Raw genomic sequence first — 24,043 nt, 5'->3', positions numbered from 1 at the left:
GGGAGTATGAAAGCCCAGCTCCCTTGCCCAAAGTGGGACAAACTCTGAAGCATTACTTATACTCCAGAACTCCCTTTTGGGATTGGGCTGAAGCTACCCTACATGAAACGTTGCCTGAGTTTGCACCCTTGCTTGACTTCTTCCTTTTCTCTGTCCTGCTTCTCCTACTCCCTCACTGGTCTCTCCTGGGAGAACTTCCTTAATAAGTCACTTGCACAGGATTTATCACCTCAGGGTCTACTTCCAGGGAACTATAAGATAGTGTCTTGGATCCATGTCATCTTCGTCTGCCAAGTTTCCTCTGACATGTGTAGAGGAAAGGCTACAGATTCAGACTTGCTTTGGTACCATGCCTTCCAAAAATGGGGAGGACAGGTGCAAACGCATTGCTCTATAGGCTGCGTCCTGCCTCATTAGTGGCTCATCCTCAGGCTGAACTGGGCTCTGTGTGATTGATTATCAGTTAGTCCCTGGGTGGCATAAATGGTTAAACATGTGGTTACTAATCAAAAGATTGGCAGTTCGAACTCACCCAGAGGCTCCATGGAACACAGGCCTGGTGATTTGCTTCCGAAAGGTCACAGCCTTGAAAACTCTATGGAGCAGTTCCACTCTGACACATATGGGGTCGCCATGAGTTGAAATTGACTTCGCAGCAACTGGTTTGGTTTTTGGTTTTTTTGTGCAAAGTGTTCACTTTGTTCTGTCTCCTGTCTCAGTCATTTCAATGCAATGGTCATTTCATTGGTTGTAGCCGGAGTACAAGCAGCTCCAGACACTTGATATTTCTTGTTGATTATCCAGCCAAGGAGGTGAAGGGGGGGCTACAAGGGAATCAGAACTACGTAAAACTCTTTAAGCACTCAGAAACACTCTGACATCTTTTTGCAGTGGGAATGCCAGAAAGACATACTGCCTCATTGACTCTGTGTTAGTGAAAGCACTCGATACATATCTTTGTTTCTGCTGGATCTCACAGCACTAAGCCAGTGAGGAGGCTAGTGCAGGCAGAAAGAGAACTCAAGATGCCAAATGTACTGTAAAGTAGTTTCATGCTATAACTTCCATTTTATGGCGTGACATGGGGTTATAGATTAGCTATAACTCATCCTTATGAAAAGCAGTTTAGTTAGTTAGACAAGAAAGGTTTGTCAGTATGAATTGCCTTTCATGCATTCCCAGAAGATGCTATTATAAAAACAAGAACCTTTGAAAATCAACAGCAAGCTTAAGTGGTTTTCCAAGGAAACCTTCTCTTATTCTGCCTTCAGGCAGAGAATAAGTGTAAGCTCCTGTGGAATTGTTACCTAGCTAAAAGGCTCTCTCTTTATTTGACAGTTTAGGCAGATTTTTGTCCATAATTAACTACCCCACCTTAGAGCTGGAACTACACTGGGAATTCTGTCTCTCACTTCAATGAAAAGTGGATCACTCTCTTTTCAGAAAGCATAAGATAGTGTGTATCATTGGACTAGGGAGGCAGTGGTGGGTTCAGTAGTAAAATTCTTGCCTTCCATGTGGGGACCCGGGTCCCATTTCTGGCCAACGCACCTCATGCTCAGCGACCCGAATGTCTGTAGAAGCTTGCGTGTTGCTATGATGCTGACCAGGTTTCCTAAGATGGACTAGGAAAAAAGCAATCTACTTCCAAAAATTAGTCAATGAAAACCCTGTGGGTTGCAACGGTCAGATCAGGGGATGGCGCAGGACCAGGTAGTGTTTTGTTCTGTTGTGCATGGGGTGGCCCTGAGTCAGGAGCCGACTTAATGGCAGCTAACAACATCATCATGTGATTATGTGAGAGCCCTGCTCAGATACTCTCAGTGACTCCTTAGTGCTTTTTTTAAAATATAGTTTGACAAATATACAATAAAAGTAAACACACACACATACACACAAAACAGAAACTTCAGGTAACTATTTTGGATTGCAAACAAAGATAAATTTAATGTTCAAACAACCATTTGGAAACTGAAAAAAAAAATATATATAGTTTGAATAAATCCTAACCCTCACCCAGGCACTCAGATCTTCCCTGATATGGCTCAGCCTTTTGTAGCAGGCCAGGATGTCAGTGCTCTGCTCATGTTCCCATTTTCATGTACACATGGCTCCCGGTGGCTTTTACTACAAGCATCCAGTACCTCACAGTCTTTGTAGGAGGGGAGCCTTCAGGCTACTGGAGCCAGCTTTGTCTGTAGGCATGGAAAGCCAGAGGAGCCTGGTATTTAAGTCCCCTAGGGGTTGGTATGGAGCCCTTGATCAATGACTAATGGGTGAAGAGATATAAACACTCCTGCTTCCTTGCCTATGACTGGGACAGCTCTGAGGTGTGATCTTCCTATCTCCAGAGCTACCCTGCAGGGCTAAGCAAAAATTACTCTCCATGGAACTTTGCTTGATATCACACCCTGGTTGAGCCTCCTTTGCTCCATTTCTCTGCTACCCTTCCTAATAAATCACTATGACATAAATTCTCGTCTTAGAGTATTCTGGGGAATCCAGAATAGACACCTGATTTCCATCCTCCTTGCTACTACCTCCCTGCACACACACCCCTAATCACACCTGGCATCCTACCAGTCCCTAAACACACCCTACACAGTCACTGCCTTACTTTGCTCATACTAACCTTCTTCCCACCCCATCCTCATGTGTCATCATCTTTTTCATCCTTTAAGAACAAGGCAAGGGCTACCTCTTTATCCCAATCTGGATTAATCTCTCTGTTCCACAGTTTTACTTATACTCATTTGTGTGTGTGTGTTCATTTAAGTTCTGTGCAATTGTATCACCTATGTAGGTTTGTGTATCTACCACCACAGTTGAGATACGGACCGGTTCCATTACCAGAAAGATCCTTCATGATGCCCTTTTATAACCACACCCACCTCCTTCCTGCCCCTCTCCCTCTACCCTCATCCCTAATTCTTAGCAACCACTAATCTGTTATCTCTACAATTTTGTCATTTCAAGAATGTTACATAAATGGAATCATACAGTTTGTAACCTTTTGAGATTGACTTTTTTTACTTGGCATAATTCCCTTGGGATTCATCCAAGTTTTTGCATGCATCAATAGCCCATTTCTTTTATTGCTGAGTAGTATTCCATGGTAATGGATGTACCACAGTTTGTTTAACCATTCACTCATTGAGGGGCATCTGGGTTGTTTTCAATTTTTGGATATTATGAATAAAGCTGCTACAAACATTCACATATAGGTTTTTGTGTGGACATAAATTTTCATTTCTCTGGGATAAATGCTCCAAAGTGGAATTGCTGGGTTGTATGGTAATTACAAGTTTACTTTTATAAGAAACTGTTAGACTGTCTTCCAGCATGGCTGCACCATTTTACCTTTCTACAAGCAATGTTTGAATGAACCAGTATTTCCACATTGAATTTTGATGATGTGGATTATCAATATTGCTTTTAATAATTAGTGTCTGGCAGTCCAGTATGAACCAAGCTTTTACCTTCTTGCTTACTTAGGAAGGCCTTGAGACATCAGAGGGGAAGAAGTAGCTTCTGGAGCTATTTTCAGTGACATCTTTATTCCTGCATCATACTCCAAACTATCTATCTATCTATCTATCTGTCTGTCTGTCTGTCTGTCTGTCTTACTGGAACTCAATATCCATTGACTGACTAAATGTGTTTTGTATATCCTCTCTAAAATTCCTTTTACTTTAATGTTAAAAGTTATATGCTAATTCCTTCATAGAGTTTTCTAATCTTTCTTTTTCTCACATCTAAGGCATCTGTTGAACCAGTAAGAGCTAACATAGTTGAGTGGGAGTGAACTGTCACATTTAAGCTACCAAATAAATGCTATTCATTAAAACATGGGCTGCAAAATAATAAACCAAGCATTCTTACTTCTTCTCTTTGCCTGTCTCCCCTTGGCCAGGTGGAGTTTGCTCCTGACATCGGCCTTCAGTACAAAGGAGAGCTGACAGTCGTTTTACGCTACATTCCCCCAGCGGAGAACTTGATTTCACTAGGACAAGTTCAAGGTAGAGTAAAAATCGATTACTTTGGTCAAGGGCATACTATATGGGAAAGGACCTCAGTGATTGGCTGGAACAGATTTCTTCCACATGACACCAATGAAATGTGAAAGGTCAGGTATCACTGTCTTTGAGGGAAAGTTGAGAAATATATACTCTGCCTGGGGAAGGGTGCAGTAGTCTTGCAAGGAAAGAACAAAGTTCATAGTTAGAAACCAGCCATGATGGTGAGATTTGTTTCCTGGCAGTCCCAGAGACATAGGATCTTCCCCAGTGCAGGATAGGGGTAGGGGAGTATGTTGGGGGTGTGTGTAGGAAGCGGCTGTATCCATTTATGACATTCACAACTACTCAGGAAATCTTGAAGAAGAGTTGACCTAGAACACAGAATACAAAGGAAAAATCCAGATGGAGTCAACTGGTAAATCCCTCTTTCCCTTCTCTTTCCATCAACTCCTACACCGTCTCCAGTGGGATCATGAACAAGTAACTTATTATCTCCCAGCCTCGTTTTCCTCACCTCAGAGGAATACTGTGAGGATGAAATAAGTTCATGCATGTAAAGTGTTTAAAACAGTACTGAATAAAGTAGTTGGTAGGTGGTGGTTATTATTTATGTTAAGCATATTTCACCAGAATAAAAAGGTGAGGTGGGAAAGAGTTTTATCTCACCCCCAAAATATAATTGTGCCTCAACAGTAGCATCTAGAGGTGGCCCTGGAGTTGACAATATACAAGATTGAAATATCAAAGGAGGAGGTTATGGAATTTTCTCTTTGGGAGTCTTGGAGCTTGTGAGTGGCTTTCATTGTAGCTATTCTCTCTAAAAGCAGAGATGTGGCCCAGGCAGCTCTCAGAGTCTTTTCCATTTCTATTATTTTATACTTTGTGAAGAGATACAGCTCAGAAGGCGGCATTTACAGTTTTAAATTATTTTTTTTTCTTTTAACAAACACAAATGAAAGACCTATCCAGAAGTAATCACTGGAGTAAAAACATTTAAATAAATACATGAAAAAATATACAATAATTTAAAGGCCTGAATCAGTAAGCAAACGAAATAAATATTTTCAGATTTTTCTTTGTTAGTTTTGAAATGGAACCCGTGATCTTGCTCTCTCTTTCTCTCTCTCTCCCCACTTGGCAGCTGATGCAGGAAAGAAGACCTTTAAAAAGGGAAAGAAGAAAGAGTCGTCTGTGATCTCTGGAGGAGTACTAGAAGTGTTCATCAAAGAGGCAAAGAATTTGACAGCGGTGAAGTCAGGAGGCACTTCTGATAGTTTTGTGAAGGGGTAATTTTGATTTAGCTCATTTTAAATTATACTTTTTTATACATAATCTTATTTTCTTGTCATTGTTGAGAATATGCACAGCAAAACATACACCAATTCAACAGTTTCTACATGTACCATTTAGTAACATTGATTACATTTGTCGAATTGTGCAACCATTCTCACCCTCCTTTTCTGAGTTGTTCCTCCCTCATTAACACAAATTCACTGCCTCCTAAGGTTCCTATCTAATCTTTTGAGTTGCTATTGTCAATTTGATCCCATATAGATAGTTCTTAAAAGAGCATAATGCTCAAGTAAGACCTTTTTTACTAGTTAGGCTACACTATTGTTTGGTTTTAAGAAGACTTCAGGGAATATTTTAGATTTAAGGTTTAAAGATTATCTCAGGGCAGTAGTTTTAGGGGTTCATCCAACCTTCATGGCTCCAGGAAGTAAATGATACTTAATGGGAGATGAAAGGATCAGTGATCCACGAAACAGTGGTGGCTACAAGGCTTCTATGTTCTGCTTATTCTACATGTACTGGGAAAGAGCTACTCTTAAATGTTGGCTCTCCCATCTAAAACAATACGAGTGTAGGGTGAACTGCTTATTCTGATTTTTACTCTGTTTCCAGCCCATCACGCTCACCCTCGAGACTAGCAAAGTTTCCTATGAGATTCTATTTCATTTCTTGAAGGGAGAGAAAGCATGATTTTCTAAGTGTAATGTATTTTTACTGTGCTTTGTTATCATTTGGTACATTGTATCCTTGGTCAGTGAAAAAGAGGAAGACCTTCAACGAGATGGATTTACACCAGTGGCTGCAACAATGAGCTCAAGCATAACAACGATTGTGAGCATGGCACAAGACCGGGCAGTGTTTCATTCCGTGGTGCATAGGGTTGCTATGAGTCAGAGCCGACTTGATGGCACCTAACAACACAACAACAACAACATCCTTGGTGCTTGGCTCTCTTGGGGACAATTGTAAAAAGTGGAGAGATCAGAGCATCCTCCCTGGAGATAGACACTGGAGAGTGCTTTGCGGAAGCTCCAGGACTCCCAGTTTGTAGAGCACAGGGCAGATTCTTGAGGGAACCCCCCCCAAAAAAAAACCCACAGCCATTGCCACTGAGTCGATTCCGACTCATAGTGACCCTATAGGACAGAGTAGAACTGCCCCATAGGATTTCCAAGGAGATGCTGGTGGATTCGAACTGCCAACCTTTTGGTTAACAGCCATAACTCTTAACCACTACAGAACACAGCCCTTTAAATGGCCGTTCTTGCCCATTCTAGGCAATCTGAAAAGGAAATCCCTCTTGATTTCTGACCATTTGGATATTAGAGGAACTAGGACTGGAAGGATATCTTTCATTCATTCAAACAAACACACAAAGTCATATTCATCACATACCTAGGGCCTGGTACAGTGTCTTAACTATAGCAGAAAAGGCCTGGGTGCAAGTGTTTTATTTGAGAAGAGATCCCAGGAAGCACTAGTAAGAATGGAGAACACGAGACAGGGAAAGGAAGAAAGCTGATAAAAGTATGTTAATGAGCAGGTTACCACTGTGAGCAACTGGAGCTCAGTTCTACTTGGGACCCAGTGAGGAACTTTGTGGAATGCAACTTAGAATTGTCCTTCTGAGAAACAGGGAAGCTGGAAGATTCATCCACTGATTTCTAAAACTTGTTGGTTGAGAGTTGCCCCTGTTGTTGTTGTTGTGCGCTGTTGAGTTGATTCCAACTCATAGTGACCTTACAGGACAGAGAAGAACTGCCCCAGAGGGTTTCCTAGGCTGTAATCTTTATGGAAGTAGATCACCAGGTCTTTTCTTTCACGGAGCCGCTGGTAGGTTCGAACTGCCAACCTTTCAGTTAGCAGCTGAGTGCTTAACCATTGGGGCCTTAAATCCCAAGTAATTCCAGGCTGCCCAGCACATTAGCTGAGTTGGTTCACATAGTACAATAGAAAGTCCTGAATTGGAGAAACCAAGAAACACAGATACCAGAGATGGGAATCTGTCAACATGCCAGGAACTGCTCATCCTGGCTGCAAGTCAACTCAGAGGTGAGCTAAGAGGATATGAGGCAGGGCATTCGATAGTGTCTACCACAGGAGGTATTCTCATTTCAAAATGGGGGAAAGGACCAAAATAAGATTAGAAAGGAGAGTGAGGGCATTTTACTACTGTCCCACTTAAAAGAAATAAAAAAACCACGCTACCAATTAAATTCAGATTTCAGCATATAAGAACCTGGAGGAGAAAATCAAATACACATATCACTCTTGGGCACACATACTAGGAATTGTGGAAAATTCAAATGACTAGGCTGCCATTTTCCGCCTACTGTTTCACTGATGGATTCATTGTTTTTGTTTTTTCTTTTGCAGCTACCTGCTCCCTGACGATAGCAAAGCCACCAAGCACAAAACTCTGGTTATAAAAAAGAGTGTTAACCCTCAGTGGAATCATACTTTCATGTTCAGTGGCCTGCATCCCCAGGATATAAAGAATGTTTGCCTAGAACTTACTGTCTGGGACAAGGAAGCTTTTTCCAGCAACATCTTTCTAGGAGGAGTTCGTTTGAATTCTGGAAGTGGTAAGAGACTTGGTGGGGACCCTGAGATGATCTGTGATGGGCACAGGACAGGGGCATGGCTCCTCGAGGTATAATATGTAGTAGATGTATATGTAGTTTCAGCTATAGCTGACTCCTGAAATTTCCACAAATGCTCCATTCTTTTAGCTGAAAATCTGTTCATTGTTAAAATACAAATATCACTACTCTAATCTTGTATCCTTAGGTTAAACGTTTGGGCAGTAGAATGGTTAAATTCAGTCCTTTGTTAGAATATCATTCACACTGTAGTCTAAATGAATCTCAAGTCCTTTCTTGGCGCTTACTTCAGGTTTTGCTAGTGAGAGGATCACCAAGACAGCACAAACTTCTCATAATTGAGAGAAGGGCTTCCAAGACCAACTTTACGTCATCCTCTTCTCAGTTCTGCCCAGCACTTGCAGCCTTTACTCATACTGTGTTTACATTTAAAGGAAATAAAATTTTCCCTAAAAAAAAATAACATCTAGTATTGTTCAGACAGGTCATGGAAACACACCATTGGTTCCACAAAACATGACTATGAACAGTGTGAATTGGAAAAAAAAAAGAAATTAGAAGAGAAGTAGTAGAGCATACATAGTCCCCCCAAACTTTCATTATCTCATAATATAGGCCAGACATAGATGCTCTGCATGCACCAAGGTCAATGTTCCTATAAAGAATGACCCCACCTCTATAATGCTCTATTGATCGAATAAGGGGAACTTAAAATATCAATGTCACCAAAATGATGAAAACTCCACAGATCAGAGAAGTGGTCTTCTTAGAATACGAGAGCTTCAGAGTCCAGTTCAGCCTGTTCTTCTGTCAAGTTAACTCAGTCCAGATGAGCCAGCTCTTTCTCTGCTAAACTACCAAAGGGGGAAGTAAATGAGCCTCCAGGGCCATCCTGATTTGTCTTTCATGATAAAGGCAGAAGAGAGTAGTGCAAGCTGTAAATGATTTATTCCATTCTACCACCACTAGCTAGATACGTTGAGCAAGAACAAATCAGGCTCTGGTCAGAAGGCCCCCCCACCTCCTCTTCAGAAGTTGAGATGCCTTTTGGAACATCACACATTTCATCTGTGAAGTGTGATGTTCCTTTTCCCTTTTTCAGGTGTGAGCCATGGGAAGAACGTGGATTGGATGGACTCTCAGGGGGAAGAACAACACCTTTGGCATAAGATGGCCAACAACCCTGGGACTCCAGTAGAGGGTGTGCTCATGCTCCGTTCCAGCATGGGGAAGCGTAGGCTCTGAAGGGGACCAGTTCTCCAAGAATGAGGCCTCCAAGGACCATTTGGCTGCTGTTTCCTACCAGTAGTAAGCTTGGGAACTGAGATCTGATTCCCTGCCATTTCTCACCTGAGATCATTGGGCTATGAGGGGAGAGATGTCAGTGTTCTGAGCATTTAGGGCATTGCTGAGTGCCTAAAAAAGCATGTACGTCGATATGCCCATGGACCAGGGCCTTCATGACTGGATGATAAAAAATGAACCACACTCTTTTGACAATAAGCCAATTGTGCAATGATTCATGGGCTTTATACCATAAGATAAATGGCACGAGCTTATTTGAAACTACAGTTGAGACTAGGAGTCCCCATACCTTTTCAAATTATGAGTTACTTTAGATTTCCCCAAATGGTTTGGGGAAGAAGGGGACCACTAAGAATGTAGATCGCTTGAATAATAAGAAGAAGGGAAACTGGCTACCCTTCACTCACCCTAGGAATCCCCATGATCCAAAGAATGCATGATGGAAATGGTGGCAAAGTGTGGGGAGGGTGTGTGACACTGGTATTGTAGCAACCTTGTGTATTAACCAGGTAAGGTTTCAGGATGGACTGACAGGATTTTCTCTGGTGACTATACAATTTATCATCTAAATCAGCCCACTGTTGAGAGTGATGAGAGCTAAGTAATTACCCTAGGACAACAGATGTAGACCTGGGCAAACTGGGATGTAAGGTCACTCTAGTTATGACCTGGCTATTAGACAGCTCTGTTGTAAACATTTATTTTAAAAAATATCCTAAGACATTAAAGGGAATAAGAAATAATGATAGATCTATACACCTTTTCACATTTTGTTTCTTGATGAGACCAGTTTAATGAAAAGGGAGGTACTACTCTACCTGCTGTTTCACTTCTGCCTCTCTTCTCCCCTGTTATAGGAGAGTCATGAACTTTATTTGCTCTTTCCTCTTCATTTTCTCCTTCCTTGTGTTTTTGTTACTGCCTTCTGTATTTGTTAGTGATTGCTACAATAATACTGAGTAACAAACCACCCCAAAGTCAGTGACTCAAAATGACAATTCTTTATTTTCATGGTTATAAGGGTTGACTGGAGAACCTCTGCTTCCTGCCACAGGCCTGAGGGTCTTGGTCTATTACTTATGTCTCATCCTCTTTGGCCAGAGGCATAGCCAGTGCATGTTCTTCCCATGTTGATGGCAGAGGTGCAGAGGTGCACTGCAGAAGTACAATTTGAGCCCCTTGCTTTTGTCATGTCTACTGATATCTCTTTTGCCAAAGCAAGTCACATGGCCAAGCCCAAACTCAAGGAGCAGGGAAATACACTGTCTACAATGAAGCCATGGCAAGAGTGAGGATGCAGGAAGGGAAGAAGAATTGGGCCAGTAGTTCAATCTGTCATACCTTGCTCAAGCCACAAAACTTAGGCACAAAGGTAGTTAAAGCTGGAAGGGACCTTAGGCCTGGCTCCTCATTTTGCATATTCAAAACCTGAAGCCCAGCTGAAATGACTTGCCCAAGGTCATAGAGAGGTTATAACTGAACCTGGCCTTAAATCCGGGATGTGACTCCAAGGCCAGTGTTCTTTCCACTGTACTCCTTGACATGATCCTGTGCTTATAAGGGTGAGCAGCAGGCGATACACATACTTGACCCAGTCTTCTTCTGGTGTCATATTCTAGCCCCTTGTCTCATTCTTTTCATTGAATTCATATAAACGCCTTTAAAAGGGTAGAAACAGAATTTTAGCAAAGAATAGCATTTATAAAATACCAAAAGAAAAATTCATTAGTATTTGGATCAGCATCCTGGGCAAACTTGGAATTGACAGTAAACAGTGTTGCTGGATCTCTGAAGGCTCCTAGGACTCTAAGGGCTGTTACATAGGGTCATGAATGCATTTAGTATTATTTTAGCCAAGTCTCATGCATGTCCTTTACATGTGTGAAAGCCACTTTCTGCATTACGAACCATAAGGAAAGAACTCCGTTTCCAGTCACCTCTTTGGCCTAGAGAATGCAATGCCTAGAATTAAAAGTACAGACCTGGAAGACAAGAGGCCAGTGATTCTTCTATAAGCCAGTTCTGTGGTCTTAGGGAGCTCATGAAACTGTTGGTTCTCTACTTTCTCACTGTTATAATAGGGAGAGTAACAGAGCCACATTCCTCCTACAAAGAGGGCATGAGACTAAAAGAGGGATATTGGCATTCAGTTCAGCAACTGGGCAAACTTTTAATTCATATCAAGGATTCTAATGGATGCAGAGCTTCATAGCTGAAGTAAAACCCAGTTTTGACACTGAGTTACTCACAGGCTTTTAAGGAACCTTCATGTAAATGAGTAACCATAATACAAGGTGATATGTGCTATAATAAAGGCATAGATAAAGAGTCTGGGAACACAGACATAGCCACAACTTAAAATGGCTTTGAAAAGCTAAATGATGATCAACTGCAAGATGGTATTCATTTTCCATTAGCCAGTGGCAGGATAGCTAGAATCATTTTCAAGCTTATTCTAGCTAGTTTCATATTTCTAGATTTCTCCAATTTTGAAAACTGATTTAAGCATATATTTGGCATTATTTTTAGTAAGGAACTAAGCAATGCATTTTCAATATTATTCAAAAATAGGCCATGTAATTCTAGAAAACTGAAGTTATTGGTCTCGTGTAGCTTAGTGAATATGGTGTTTTTTTTTTTTTTTTTTTTAAACTCACACCCATGCCCCTATGCTGCCTGGTTTAACACAGAAAACAAAAAGTATATGATCATCATCACTTCCCACATTGGAAGAATAAATTGTCTTCAGATTGACATGACTCATTCTGTTTTCACTGACATTTTTAGGGGAGATAAGTGGGTGGAAAAGGTGAAGTCTGAAGACATTTCTAAAGTAGACACAATGAAGTGGATTTATTCACTAATATTAAAGATGACAAAATAAATTCCAAAACTTATAACTAGAGCTGAAGAAAAGTATGAACTTTACAGCATATGAAATATTCTTTGCCAACATGATAATTCAAAGGCATCAATTCTTCTTCAGTCTCCCTTATTCACTGTCTAGCTTTTGCATACATACGAGGCAATTAAAAATGTCATGGCTTGAGTCAGACTCAACCTAGTCCTCAAAGTGATATCTTCGCTTTTCAACACTTTAAGGAGGTCTTTTGCAGCAGATTTGCCCAGTGCAATACATCATTTGATTTCTTGACTGCTGCTTCTATGGGCATTGATTGTGGATCCAAGTAAAATGAAATCCTTGACATCTTCAATATTTTCTCCATGTATCATGATGCTGCTTATTGGTCCAGTTGTGAGGATTTTTGTTTTCTTTATGTTGAGGTGTAATCCATACTGAAGGCTGTAGTCTTTGATCTTTACATAAAAACTAAAAACAAAGATATTTTGGTGGAATTTTATATTCTTGGCCTCCTTTTCCTTAATAAACTTATACACATATATGATCACTGATCAGTAAGTACTTACATAACTAATGAATTAACTGAGCCCATCTGAGTCCCAGTAATATTAGTCACGTCATCACCCACTATCCCAAGGTTTAGATTTGGTGTGGAAAGAGAAAGCTGTGGAAAAAAATAGAGGCAAACTCCATTTTTAGAAGCAATTTCAAAGATCAAGTCCCACATTAAACTGAGCACTGCCTCTAACACTTGGCAATGGTACCATTGATGGCCTCTAAAATTAGAGAAGAAAAGAAATAGTAGAAGGAAGTCTACACAGGCAAAGCAATAGCAAAAATTGGGTCTCGAAAAGTTTCAACAATTGCTGGCTAAACTGGGCCACATCAAGGATTCCAAAGATTTAGCTAAACCCTCTGGAGTGTGAATTTAATACCTTGATTCCAGAGCCCTGTCTCAAACCTACTAAACCAAAATCTCTGGAAATCTCCATCATTTTTTTTCAAGCTTCTGGAGTGATTCTAGTACAGGAGGATCACAGTTTGAGAAACTGTATTAGAGAACAGATCATCTAGACTATATTATTCAGACTAACTACATCATGATGACTGCTTGCATTTGGCCTTGGAATAGTTTCTTTTTTGGCTAACCTGGAGATTATTACTTGCAAGGCAACCATGGTAAGATGGAACGAGCCTAGCCTTGGACGCAGAGGACATTGGCTCAAGTCTTGAATATTTACCAATCATGTGACTTCAACAAGCTAATTATTCAGTCTGGGCCTTGGTCTATTTGCCTGTAAAAAAGGAATAATCACACTACCTTGGATTAATTGAAGATGTCAAATGATATCAAATACATGTAAATATGCTCTGTAAATTTTAACCCACTGTAAAAAGGAAAAAGTAAGTCATTAGTGAGCTAGTTATAGCACTCTGTGGTACATGATCCCTTAGGCCCCTTTTCCTAGATGCTTGGTTAGTTCTTAAGCATTCTGTGTACAATGAAGTGGACTCCAGAGTACAGCAAACATACAAACAATCCTTATTTTATGCTTGGTTACCCATTGTGGGTGATAGAAATTTATTTATTTTTAGACTGGAATGTCCTACTTCACCTGACTGGATAATAAATATCACAGAAAGTGTTTAATTTGATGGAGAGAAAAACTGTGGTCAGTTTTTTGTTGCCAGGTTGCTGGACCTGAGAAAAAACTTTCCTCTTCTTTCTTTAGCACCCTCTTCCAATGTAATGAACATCTCTTTATCCTGCCTACTCCTCATCTTCTACATCAGGGAGAGCAAACCAGTCTTCCTCATAGGAATGTTGTTCAAAATCCTGCTGCTTATCTACCAAAGGAAATTTACCATTCTATCAAAACAACTTCCATAGACACACAAACTACTTTAGTCTCAATGAGTAATGCATAGTGTTTCAATAATTATAAATTGTGCCTCATTTACCTCATTAGAATTCATCAAGCTATTCTGGGTGGGTGGGGTTCCTTTCGTATTTGGAAAGAAAAAAGTAGAATATATAGTTAGTATTGCCTATAAATGACAAAACATTCATATAGAGTAGTAGATCATACTTTTCTCTCTTGTATTTCGGCACAAGAGGAGACTTGTCCCTACTTTGCTTTGCTTTTCTGAATGGGGCACAGATTAGTACAATGAGTAAATCAAATATTTCATTATAATAATTAAGGCAAATTTTTTAATTGTTTGCAATTGCTGAGGAAAGAAATGTCTCCTTAGAAGGGCAGAGAATCTAAATATTTCATTTTTACCTCTTTATTGGTAGACACACTTACTTTTGGGAGGTATCTGATTGCTCCTCCCAAGAATTTTTCTACTTAGTCTAAGGCTTATTTTGTCTTCAGAAAGTTGAAACTTGTTTGTACAAATGCACGGGAATTGATGAGTCCCAACAATAAAACTGATTTTAAAATTTTTCTCAATTAGAAACAAGGATGAGGGTCATTCTATTACAAAACAGTCATGTCAATCATTCACAGTTGAACAGTGGTTAAAATGATTGCAGGTTGAGAATATATGTATTTTTTCTATCCTTTCCTAGTCTTCATTATTAATAAATGGACATTTTTGAAGAGAGGCCACAGGCTTTCAGTTGATGTGAAGTGACAACTGGACTTTTCCTGAATCGTCTTGCTTTTGACCTTTCCCACCATCCCCAGCTAACTTGTCCTCCTTAATAACTAAGTATCTTCTTACATTGTCCCTTTGGCTGATGAGGTGCATACCAGAACATAGAAGATGCCCTTAATGCCTTTCTCCACATGGATTTATGGGAATATGATCATTCATCTTCAGTTCTCTCCAGCTACCTCAGCACCCAGCTCTTTAAGTCATTTGTTTGCAAAGCATCTGAATTCACAGAGCTAGGTTGGGCTTCCCAGGCAGCTGCCCAGGGTGCCAAATTATTCCGCACAGTAAATACCCCTGGAAATATAATGAAGTGGAAAACTCATCTTAGGAATAATGATACTGGCCAAAAGAAATAATATCTGCATGAGTAGATAGGTGAGGTGGAGACCCTATGCTTGAGCATGGTCAATACGTGGTTAATAAATTGCCTTCTAAAGACAGGTCTGTTTAAATGCAGGACTTTGTTTTGATGAATGGGGTATGCAAGTTTAGGCCAGAGTTGAATTGCTAAGGACATAGGGAAAAGAGGTGTGCCTTCACTCAGAGCGGGGGGGGGGGGGGTGTCTCTTTTGCATCCCTTCCCCAAGGCAGGCATTCCTCAGAATAAATGTACAAATATTTAAAGAATATCTGAGAGGGGCACCACAACATCAGACCAAGTATTGGCCCAGCTCTGTGAATGCACTAGACCCTCATTACTGGATTGAGCACAGTAGTTATGGCAGGCTTCTATATGGCTAGATTTTTCTCTGGGCCCTGAAGATAAGTCCAGGAGTTTAGCAGGCTGGAGGAGGGAGCCACACTTTTAATATCCCGAGAACAGCTAAGGATCATTGGGTCACTGGGACACTGAATGGGGGCTCAACTGGAGAAGAAATAAAGATAATTTTCCAGACTCTGCCAGAGGCTGGGTCATCTACACATAAGTAGTTCATTTCTGCTTTGACAGCTTAGTCTTTGGTATCCACCTGCTTCAGCTGCCGATATACTCTCCTAAATTCATGTTCTGATAGAAAGTTGGTCTCTTTTGTTTAAGTAGAGAGAGAGAAAAAGAAGGAAGAACTCTGAGCAACGATATTAAGAGAGGATGGAAGGCCTGCATTCATTTTGCTAGTTTTTGGTTTTGGTTACAAACAACTGTTCCTATTTGCTTGTCTTGCTGTATTTAGTGAAAAATTAGTAGCAGTACATAAACGTTTCACCTGCCTACTTCTAAGCTTCCGTATGGGAAATGTACCAGACATCACAACTGAGCCACCCTGTATTTGCTCCAATGTGTAATGTCTTTTTCATTAAATTCACTTTCCTGATATCTCTAATGTGTTCTAGTATGAGTTATTCTTTGAATCCTTGAAGATGGATTGTATGTCCTTAGAGATGGATTATATGTCACCTGTTCCTTCTGTTTTTATATGTGTTTGTCTTTGGAGAAAAATAAATACATCTGCTCATTTGACACACACAGATTGGATGAGTGTCTGATTTCTGTTTCTAAGGTGAGGATGATGCTGAACAATTCTTCGTGGGGCTTGGCTATTGAACCTTCCCCTCCTTTTGGTTTTTACTCACTTATCATCCCTTAAGTCTGAAGCCTGATACCATTGCTCCCTTTGTGCCTTCCCACCCCCACTACCGCCAATAAATCCCAGGTAGTAACAAGGGAAGGGATCAGAAGTGACATCTATTAAGTACATACTATGTGCCAGGTGCTTTACAAATTGTTGCCTAATTTATTAGCTGTGTTTAAAAGAAAAAGATAATTAAAACACATACACACATATATGTATGTATGTAGAGAGAGACAGAGAGAGAGATTTATTTACTTCAAGGAATTGGTTCATGTGATTGGGGTAGGGGGAGAGGGCTGGTAGCTGGCAAGTCCAAAATCCATAGGTCAGGCACCAGGCTGGAGACTCCTGCAGGCTTTCATCCCAAGATCTGTAGGTCAGGTGACAAGAGTGTAAAGTTCTGCCAAAATATCTATTTATATTCTGGGGGCAGAAAACACCCTAGGGAAACTCTCTTTTCAACTAGGTGATTGATTATATTATGGAAAGTAATTACATTACAATTTACATTAGATTACATTATGCAGTAACAAGACTAGTGTTTAGCCAAACAACCAGGTAATTCCAATGTACATCTAAGGTTAAGAACCACTGACATAAAAGACATTGGACCAGCCTCCCCCACAGGAAACAACTATATCTGGACAAAATATTTGTAAAAAGTATCTGAAGACATTGGAGAACGATTGAAAATCAGGCAGATACTGGAAGGCAGTCATCACTTGGAAGAAGGCAACTAAACTAAGTTATCATTTTTTATGGGTTTTGCCTAAGGGCAGGTCTCAGTATGCATCGTGCTGGAGGACAGAGTAGGGGTGACCATAGCAACTGAAAAGTGAGGAGGGAAACCTCAGAAAGGAGATAAGGAGAGAGAGGGAGATCCAAATTCTGTATATAAACTACCTAAATCTCTGACTGACCAGTGAACTATATATGCTGTGGGGGAAAGGAAACGAGACAGATTCCAAGCAGCTCAGTTAAGGCTAAAAGCACTGAACTGAGATTTTAGCTGCCACCTAACAAAGCGGACACAGTTTTCAGTTTGAATTTGGCCAACGTAAGTGCCTCCCCATGCCCTATACACATGTGCGCGTGCACGTCAAAGTTCTGCGGTACCATACAGTGTGAGCAAGCGAACAGGATTGTTTATTTGTTTTTATGGGGTCCAAACAGTCTGTAGAAAAGCTCTGAAAGATTTGCAGTGAGAAAGCACTTCTGTAAAGAAAGCCTATTAATTAATCTTCAGGAATGCCCCCAAAGTTTTGGTGTATTTATTTTTAAACGTACCAGTGCATTCATCTTTAAATAGTTTGTGTCTTTTGTTGGGCAAAATGCTTGTAATATCCCAGGTTCATTAGGAAGAGTGGTTTGAAGAAAACAATGTCAGTATTTTTCAGGCTTGGACCTTGGCTTGTCAAAGACAAGAGAGTTTTAACAGGAGCTTATTTAATTGTGACAAACAATCTTTTGAACTTTTCAAAGCTTCCCAACTAGTTACTGGTTAACCTTCTTCTTCCAGCCATGCAACTGACCTTTATCTGATACATCTGAAAGAGACAGAAGTCAAAGAGTGGCTCCTAGTATGCTTTGTGGGAAAAAAGTCATATTTGTAGATAGAGTACAAACCTACACACAGCATAGCAATCATGCTGCCTAATCTTTCAAAAAACAAAAAAAGTCAAATCTGCTTCCAGTTTTAAACCTCTGTATGTTGGAATTTAGACTGTCCACCATTAATTTAGTAATTTTGTTTGTTAAGGAAAAGACTGCCAACCAAACTGATATTCTGAAAATGAAGGGAAAATGTCAAAGTTTACCTGAGAAAGTAATTACACTTTTTCATTCGTAAAGCACTACTAAACATTGCAATCCTAAAACCACTGACCAGCACTGAGCAAGTATGGCCAGTGCTTAAAAAACAAAGTGAGTTTTAATAAGTTTGCTCCAAAATATTTTATTAATAAAAATTTTATATAAACAACATATAAGAGAGTTATGTGTTACACTGAATAACATGTTGAAAATATATGTATGGTTGTAGCTTCTAAATTCTCTACAAAATTAACCAGTCATGGTGGAGTAATAAAAGAAAGAGTAAATACCATATTCATATAATTTTTGAAACTTCAAAGTACAAAAAGCATTGTGCTAATTTTTAAGTGCAAAGAAAGCTCATAATAAAATAGACTTTTAAAATTACAAATAAAAATCTGTACATCAAGGATATTTTTAAGGCCTTCCCTGTGTGCATGGTGCTATATAGAAGGAGAAGAGGAACCACCGAGAGAGAAACCATCACATCAGTTGCTACAGGTCTGGCCCATTTCGGCTTGCAGAACCATCTCCTCTTTTCTCAAGGGGAAAGTGTCAATCAGGTTGAAGAGGGCCATGGGCGTCACCAGGGAGACGTAGCGCTCCTTGTCCATGCCATGCTTATCCACTAGCACCATACTGAAGGTATAGAGTGGGATTCGCAGCAACAGCCTGGTACAGACAACGAAATAAGAAAACTATGTCAAACCCCCATTCCTAAAGGTTCTGGTGGACCAGCCATGGCACTAGAGTGAAACTGCGTGCAGAGAAAAGCTCAATGACCAAGGACTAAATCATCCTTTAGGCTCTTGCTACTCAAAGCATGGTCCTTAGACTAGCATTTATTAGAAATGGAAGCTTATTAGAAATGGAGAGTCTCAGGCTGCACCCCATACCTACTGAATTAAAATCTGCATTATTAGCAAGATCCACAGGTGACTGGAAAGCACATCAAAGGTTGAGGATCACTGCTGTGGATTATGATCAGGAAAATTTCAGGCCTGCAATGGTGCTATGGGACAAAAGTTGTTACCAGGCACATGCACCAAGACTAACAAAATTTTCGCATTAAATTGAAGGCAGCCCAAGTTTGCAGATGTTGTTGTTGTCATGTGCCCTCGAGTCAATTATGACTCATAGCAACCCTATAGGACAGAGCAGAACTGCCCCCATAGGGTTTCCTATGCTGTAAGTCTTCCTATGTCATCAAGTCTTTCCTCCCGTGGAGTGGCTGGTGGGTTCGAACTGCCCATCTTTCAGTCAGCAGCCGCCGCTTAACCACTGAACCGGATAAAGTTCATAAAATCTCAACCACATACACACTAGCACTAGGTCATTGGTTATCAGCATAGTCTTTTTCTCCTTCCCCCTAGAAACACTTGGCAATGTCTGGAGACATTTTTTTGGTTGTCAAAACTGGATGGAGGACCACTTCTAGGTAGAGATCTAATAGAAAAGACATGAACAGACATATGCACACCTATGTTCACTGAAGCACTATTCACAATAGTAAAAAGATGGAAACAACCTCAGTGCCTATCAATGGATGAATGGATAAACAAAATGTGGTACATACATATAATGGAATACTATGCAGCCATGAAGAATGATGAGTCCTCGAAACATAATGTGGATGAATCTGGAGAACATAATGCTGAGTGAAGTAAGTCAATCACAAAAGAACAAATATTGTATGATCAAACTTACTTTTACAATAAGACAAGGATAGATCCATATACAGAGACTGATGCTCATTGGTGGTTACTAGGGATGGGTCGGAGGAGGGGGAGAGGAGGGATCACTCTCTAGATAGTAGACACTTGACTTTTTTGGTGGTGGGAAAGGTAACACCAAATATGGGTGAAGTGAGCACAACTTGAACAAGGTAAATGATGTCACTAAGGGTACACAAGAAAAAAGGATGTTTTGGTAAATAATATGACATATATGGAGCCCTGGTGGTGCAGTGGTTAAGAGCTCAGCTGCTAACCAAAAGGTCGGCAGTTTGAATTCGCCAGCCGCTACTTGGAAATCCTATGGGGTAGTTCTACTCTGTGCTATAGGGTCACTATGAGTCAGAACTGACTCGAAGGCAATGAGTTTTTTAGGTTTTATGACATATATAATTTTGCAATAGCAGCAACAACAACTAAAAATATATGTGTGGAGATACATACATATATATATATGTATGGGTATGTATATGTGGGTATATAATGTGTATATATACATATACGTATATACATTGTCCAGCTTTCGCATGCATATGAGGCAATTGAAAATACCATGGCTGGACAATGTATAAGGAAGACCAAAGAAGAACTGATGCCTCTGAATTATGGTGTCGGCGAAGAATATTGACTATGCCATGGACCGCCAGCAGAACGAACAAATCTGTCTTGGAAGAGTACATCCAGAATGCTCCTTAGAAGCAAGGATGGCAAGACTTCATCTCACACACTTTGGACATCTTATTAGGAGGAACCAGTCCCTGGAGAAGGACATCTCGCTTAGTAAAGTAGAGGGTCAGCGAAAAAGAGGAAGACCTTCAACGCGATGGACCGACACGGTGGCTGCAACAATGGGCTCAAACACAGCAACAATTGTGAGGATGGCGCAGGACAGGGAAGTGTTTCGTTCTGTTGTGCATAGGGTCGCTGTGAGTCGGAACTGACTTGACGGCACATAACAACGACATAGGTATATATACATGTATATGTATGTATGTGTGTACATGCACATATATTCATATAAATACTAAAGCACATAGGGGGCACAGCTATGGATACTTCTCAGATATAAACAAACACCTCATGGGATTGGTTTTCTGGATTTGAAAGCTTAGAACCATAGTTTCATGGGACACCTCAGACAATTCGCATATATAGTTCATAAAGTTTATATTCCACATCCTAGCTTGGTAAGTAGTGTCTGGGGTTTTAAAAGCTTGCGAGTGACCATCTAAGATACAACTATTGGTCCCTACTCGTCCAGAGCAAAAGAGAATGAAGGAAACCCAAGACTCAAAGCAGAAACTAGTCTATAGGATTAACGGTCAACATGAACCAGGGCCTCATCTAACCTGAGACCAGAAGAACTAGATGGTGCCTGGCTACCACTACCAATCATTCTGATCAGGGCCACAATAGATAGACTCTGATAAAATGGAAGAAAAATATGGAACAGAAGTTGAGTTTTTAAAAAGTCCAGACTTACTGGACTGGTTGAGACTAAAGGACTCCCTGAGACTATTGCCCTGAGATACTCTTGAAACCCTGAACCGAAACCATCCCAAGGTCACCTTTTAGCTAAATAATCGATTAGATCACAAAATAAAGACTATCACCTGTGGGACTTCTGGGCAACATGGCCCTATAGTCAGACCACGCCGTCGCTCCACAGCAAAGATCCGAAAAACTGAGTCAAACAGAGTCACACATCAGTCCTGAAAACCTAAGCATCAAATGAAGAGATAAAGAACTCAGACAAGCACCGAATGGAATAAGAAACTGACTGAGGACAGAGAGCGAGGAGAGATACATGCTGAGGTCCCCTATCAGCTACTGCAGCACGGATCCGCCATCTTGAACTCCTATCGGAGATCGGCAAATAGGGGGGTACGAGAAAGCAGCTTCACAAAGCTTCTGGCAGGAGACAGAACTACCAGTAACCAACGATATATGCTTTCCCACCCCCCACCCTTCTTCACCCCACTCAGCCTCCTCTGCTTACCACGGCCACAGTCTTTAGGCCAGGAAACACAAGCTTCACCCTGGTGTCACTTGGGTTCCACCCGCTCGTACTGGCCGGCTCCCGGAGGGCCATTTGTTGGTGCTGGTGTTGCTTTTTTCTGCTTCATTAGATTTCTTCCTTACCTCTCACCACCTCCCCCTCCTTTCTCTCAAATACCTGGCTCTGTGGCCATCTTTGCTTCTTCCTGTGGGGCTGCAAGGTCCCGCTCGACTGTGGAACTGCTTCCCGGCCTGGGCAACCATGCTGGTGGGACCACTGGGGCTTTTTCTCGTTGTTTGTTTCTTCTGATTTTTTCTGTTTTGATTTGTTTGTTTGATTGTATTCTTTTTCTTTTCTCGGCTTGGGAGCCCCTTCCGGCCAGGCAGTGCCACGCGGATTGGCAGATACTCCCTTACTCTGCGCAGACGCACAGTGACATCCCTGGGGGAAATTCTTTTTTCTTGTTTTTATGTCTTTTTCCTCTAGTTTTGTTCTTGAATTTTTTTTGTTTCTTTGTTTTGTTTTCTTCTCGCTCGTTTTCCCTTTTTGTCTTTCCTCATTTCCAGTTTCTCAATTTATTCATTTTTTTCTTTTACCCTTTTCCTTCTCTTTTTCATTTTTGTTTTTCTCGATTTCTCAGTCTCTCAACTCTCTACTCCAATAGCAAGCTCCCTTAGCACTCTTTTTTGTTTCTGTGTATGTTTTTGGCTCCTGTTCCTCTCTCCTCTCTATCCTCTTTCCCATACCCATCTTACCTCCACACATAACAATCTCTCCCCTCCTTCCTGCCTACCTGCACTGTGCACTGAACATCACACCCCAAAGCAGCACAGGCACAGCCTACCGGAACCTGCCCTGAACTGATTCCGTGTTGGCCCTAGTACATGCCACAAACAACCCATCCCAGCAACTCCCCTTCAGCTGGACCTGCCCTGCTGTACCATAACTGAGTGACTGACCCTGCCCATTGGAAAAGGAGGTGAAAAGTATCATTCCCACAGACAAGCAAACAACAAAGAACGCACAGCCCACCTGCTCAGACATAACCAAGTAAAACAAAAAGCAGGATGAAACGAACAAATCTACAATCAATAAATGAGGAAAATAACTACTGAATTCCCTGAAGACAGCAGACAATATCAAAACATGTACAAAAACAGGACAGGATGGTTTGAGTAGGTGTCCAAAATAAAACACCAGATGACTTTCCAGTAGAATAAAAGGCACTAGAACTACCTGATAGGGAATTCAAATCTCTAATATTCAGAATTATCCAAAAGCTGAAGCAAAAAGCAGACAAAAATGAGGAAAAAACAGGCAAATTCATGGAAAAGGCAGACAAATTCATAGAAAAAACAAAAAAATGGAAGAATTCAAAAAATAATGCAGGAACAAAATACCAAAATAAATTCACAACTAGAAATCATACAAAAAAACAACAATTAGAAATCCAAAAGATAAACAAGATTTCAGAAATGGATAGTGTCATAGAAGGGCTGAGGAACTGGTCTGAAACGATGGAAGACAGGATCAGCGAAATTCAAGACAAAAACTCTGAGGAAAAATCAGAAAAAAGAACAAAGAAAAATGAAGAAACCCTGAGAATTATGTGGGAAACAATCAAAAGCAAAAATGTACGAGTGATCAGGGGAGAAAACAGAAAACACAGAGAGGATCATTGAAGAATTGCTAAGAGACAACTTCTCCAATATTACGAAAGATGAAAACTTGACCATCCAAGAAGCTCAATGAACCTCATATAGGATAGACCCCAAAAGAAAATCATCAAGGCGTATCATAATCACACTCGCAAAAAAAAAGGACAAAGAATCCTGAGAGCAGCTCGAGAAAAATGAAAAGTCACATACAGAGGAGAAACAAGAAGACTAACCTCGGATTGTTCGGAAGGCAATGGGATGACATATATAAAACCTTGAAAGATAAAAATTGCCAGCCAAGAATAATATATCCTGCAAAACTCTTGTTCAAATATGGCGGTGAAATTAGGTCATTTCCAGATAAACAGAAATTAAGGGACTATGCAAAAACCAAACCAAACTTACAAGACTTATTAAAGGGAGTCCTTTGATCTGAGAACAAACAACATCAGATCACAGGCTGAATATAGGACACAGGATTGTAGTAGCCAGATACCTACCTAGGAAATGAACTCCTTTTAAG

General features: G+C 40.6%; 2 protein-coding genes across 3 annotated transcripts in view; one reads left to right on the top strand and one right to left on the bottom strand.

Moving 5' to 3' along the window:
• The window catches only part of SYTL5 (synaptotagmin like 5), a 170,454-nt gene extending 161,294 nt beyond the window's left edge, over positions 1-9,160 (top strand). For both annotated transcript variants that reach the window (XM_004376939.2, XM_004376938.2), the window contains 4 exons: positions 3,914-4,019; positions 5,170-5,305; positions 7,689-7,897; positions 9,018-9,160. In XM_004376939.2, the coding sequence (XP_004376996.1) occupies positions 3,914-4,019; positions 5,170-5,305; positions 7,689-7,897; positions 9,018-9,160 (594 nt within the window). The remainder of the gene's footprint in view (positions 1-3,913; positions 4,020-5,169; positions 5,306-7,688; positions 7,898-9,017) is intronic.
• A 9,092-nt stretch (positions 9,161-18,252) lies between these two features.
• SRPX (sushi repeat containing protein X-linked) overlaps positions 18,253-24,043 on the bottom strand; it is a 46,199-nt gene continuing 40,408 nt past the window's right edge. Inside the window, exon 10 of the mRNA XM_004376961.1 lies at positions 18,253-18,802. Within this exon, the coding sequence (XP_004377018.1) occupies positions 18,619-18,802 (184 nt within the window). The 3' untranslated portion in view covers positions 18,253-18,618. The remainder of the gene's footprint in view (positions 18,803-24,043) is intronic.

The sequence above is a fragment of the Trichechus manatus genome, unplaced genomic scaffold (genome assembly GCF_000243295.1).
Source record: "Trichechus manatus latirostris isolate Lorelei unplaced genomic scaffold, TriManLat1.0 scaffold00046, whole genome shotgun sequence".
Taxonomy (NCBI): domain Eukaryota; kingdom Metazoa; phylum Chordata; class Mammalia; order Sirenia; family Trichechidae; genus Trichechus; species Trichechus manatus.
Note: the sequence above shows the minus strand (reverse complement) of the source record. Positions and strands in the feature narration are given on the sequence as shown.